The following is a 2,635-nucleotide window of genomic DNA, read 5'->3' as shown; positions in this document are numbered from 1 at the left end:
GTTGAAAGCACCTCACGGCCCGTGGATCATGTGTTTGCTAACAATATCGAACAATTTTTGATCAATTGATGGGTCTGGAATTTCGGCTGAAATTATTTGATCAATTTCTTCAGAACGGATTTTATCTTGAAGCCAAATTAAAATGTGGGCATGAGGCAAACCTCGCTTTTGCCACTCAATCGAATACAGCCAACAACGTGTGATACCAAAAACTGAATATTTAACAATAAAATCAATTAAAGATTTCAATTTTTGTTTGAACACACGTGCAGTTATATCATGACGATGAATTGTTTGTTGTCCTGGTAATAGTAAAGTTTGTATCTCTTTCCAATTCGGATTACATGTGAATGTAATGAACAAATCTGGTCGACCGTAATGACGTACGTAAGTCATTGCATCTTGTATGTATTCCTGCATGTTCCGTGGACTGCCGATGTAGCTTGAAGGTAAAATGAAAGCTTTACCGATGTCATTGGGGTTTAAATTTCCATCGATATTTCCAACAACAGCATCTCGTAAGTGAATGTATTCTTCCGATCGTAATTTAGCCTGGTTGTATCGAATGAACCGTAATCGTTCGCTTTCAACCTTATCATACATATCAACAATGTATTGATGGAATAGCTGACGATATCGAAGGATATAGTTGTTCTGATTTAGTCTAACCATCAATCTGTGTGCGTAGTAGTTCATTGAACTAACTTTTTTATCTCCTTCAGCACCTAAAAAAAATAAAAAATTAAATGAAGTAAAAAATTAAAATTCGTACATACAGTAAGAGAATAAATAGTTAATTGTCAAATTTACCGGCATTTGGATTACACTGTTTGATGTTAAGGTGATATTCATCCTGTCCTTGCCAAAATATTAATGGATATTGCAGTGCGTCATATGAGCGGTATAGATCCGAAATCGTACTGACAGTGTTGTCTCGCCGTGTAATTTTTATAGCTCTTCTGTCAACTTTTGTCATCACCAACCATAATAACGGCAACCTCATCAACAGTTGGAGCGTTGAATCTGCCAGCATGTTCACCTAATGGTACTTTGTCTGCTTTTATGACGATTTGATAGTTGTCATTTTGCAATCGTGGCGAAACTCTTTTAAACAATCGAATTAGTTGATTCTGATCGTCTAAAAAATTTTCCAGCAATATCACAATCCCTCTTTCCTCTGCTTGGTCAATGAAATTATACTGGCACCGAGTTGTCACGCGCTCTTCACAATTGCCCATAAAATAAATTTGAAGAAATTTTGGATCATCATCAGGCATTGGCAACAATGATCCGATTTTATGGTACACCTGGCCTTGTACTTTGAATGTAGTTTCAAAATTACGCCCATTGGATGCGAGATCGCAAATTTTAGTTGCCCCAAATGACGTCATTTGGAAGCAAGAATTAAATTTGCGTATCTTACGCAAAAATAATTTTGAATCGTCTGACTCGCCAGCAAGAAGGGATAATAAAGGTTCCGGCGGAGTGGGTAGAGGTGACAGCACAACTTTTCCTGATGCGCAGCACATGCCGGGTGTTTCATTCCGAAATTTCAATGCCTGACAATATTGACATACTTTATCCATTGCACCGATACCAATTTTTGGATGCGCAGAGTAGTTAATATCTGGTGCATATTCGAAAGAAAGACGATCAAATGATGCACGTATTAATGAGCGGCTGGCCTGCTGCCTCTGTCGCTCTTGTACTCGTGCTGCAGCTATGGTTCGTTCTCGTGCCGCTCTTGTTCTCGTAATAGTCTGTCGCAGACGTTCTTCACGCTGTTCTTGAGATTCTTGTGCACGACCCTCTGCTGTCCTGATTCTTTGAGCTGCATTTCTTGTTGTGATTTGTTCTGCCGACTTATGAGCTCTTTCAACACGTTTGCGTCGTGCCTCTCTGCTAAGCTCGTTGTTGAGGTTAGATTTTTTCGGTGGCATTTGACTGAAAATAATAATTTAAATGTTCAAATATTAAAAAAAAACAAAAAAAAACTTTATGATGTATAATAAATCCTCTAACTTCAGTGATAGATTCTGGCGTCCTCAGCTATATTCCACACATGAAGTTGCCATGAGATTTATTCCGTCATTGATACATTTGTCTGTTGCAATAATTCAAAATTCATTTACAAAATGAAATCAGTTTCAGAAACATTTATTAAATAATGATAAGCATTGTAGCTGAAGTGAATGATAGCTCACATAACTTGATACGTACATGCAGTTTATTAGTAAAGAAATGAAAAACTGAAACGATTATTGTAACCATTATTTATTATCATATCTTCAATAATTTATATAAAAAAAAGATTAAATTTCATTTAGCATACAAATGAGTTAATATTTTTTTATTATCCTATTAGAGGAACTTATTCACTTACCTTTTTTACGATATCCTTAACAGAAGAAATAAAATCATTTAATTGAAAATTCAATGAAGGTAACAAATGTTATTGCCGTACAGCATTTTTCTTAGTAAACAGTCAGATAAAGAATCGGAATTCATTCAAAACGAAAAGTAATAATTATCCGTGTGCACCTCCAAGTATTTTTCCAAACTTCTTTATAAATAAAAAAAGCAGAATTTTAGAATGTTACATTAATCAGTGATCCGTTAAAACGTTTGAATTAAT

General features: G+C 35.5%; 1 protein-coding gene across 1 annotated transcript; it reads right to left on the bottom strand.

The window, feature by feature from the left end:
- Nucleotides 1–962: 962 nt before the first annotated feature.
- LOC129974939 (uncharacterized) lies at nt 963–1,940 on the bottom strand. Its single transcript, XM_056087747.1, has one exon. The coding sequence runs from the start codon at nt 1,938–1,940 to the stop codon at nt 963–965; it is 978 nt and encodes a 325-aa protein (XP_055943722.1).
- Nucleotides 1,941–2,635: the final 695 nt, after the last annotated feature.

The sequence above is a fragment of the Argiope bruennichi genome, chromosome 1 (genome assembly GCF_947563725.1).
Source record: "Argiope bruennichi chromosome 1, qqArgBrue1.1, whole genome shotgun sequence".
Classification (NCBI taxonomy): domain Eukaryota; kingdom Metazoa; phylum Arthropoda; class Arachnida; order Araneae; family Araneidae; genus Argiope; species Argiope bruennichi.
Note: the sequence above shows the minus strand (reverse complement) of the source record. Positions and strands in the feature narration are given on the sequence as shown.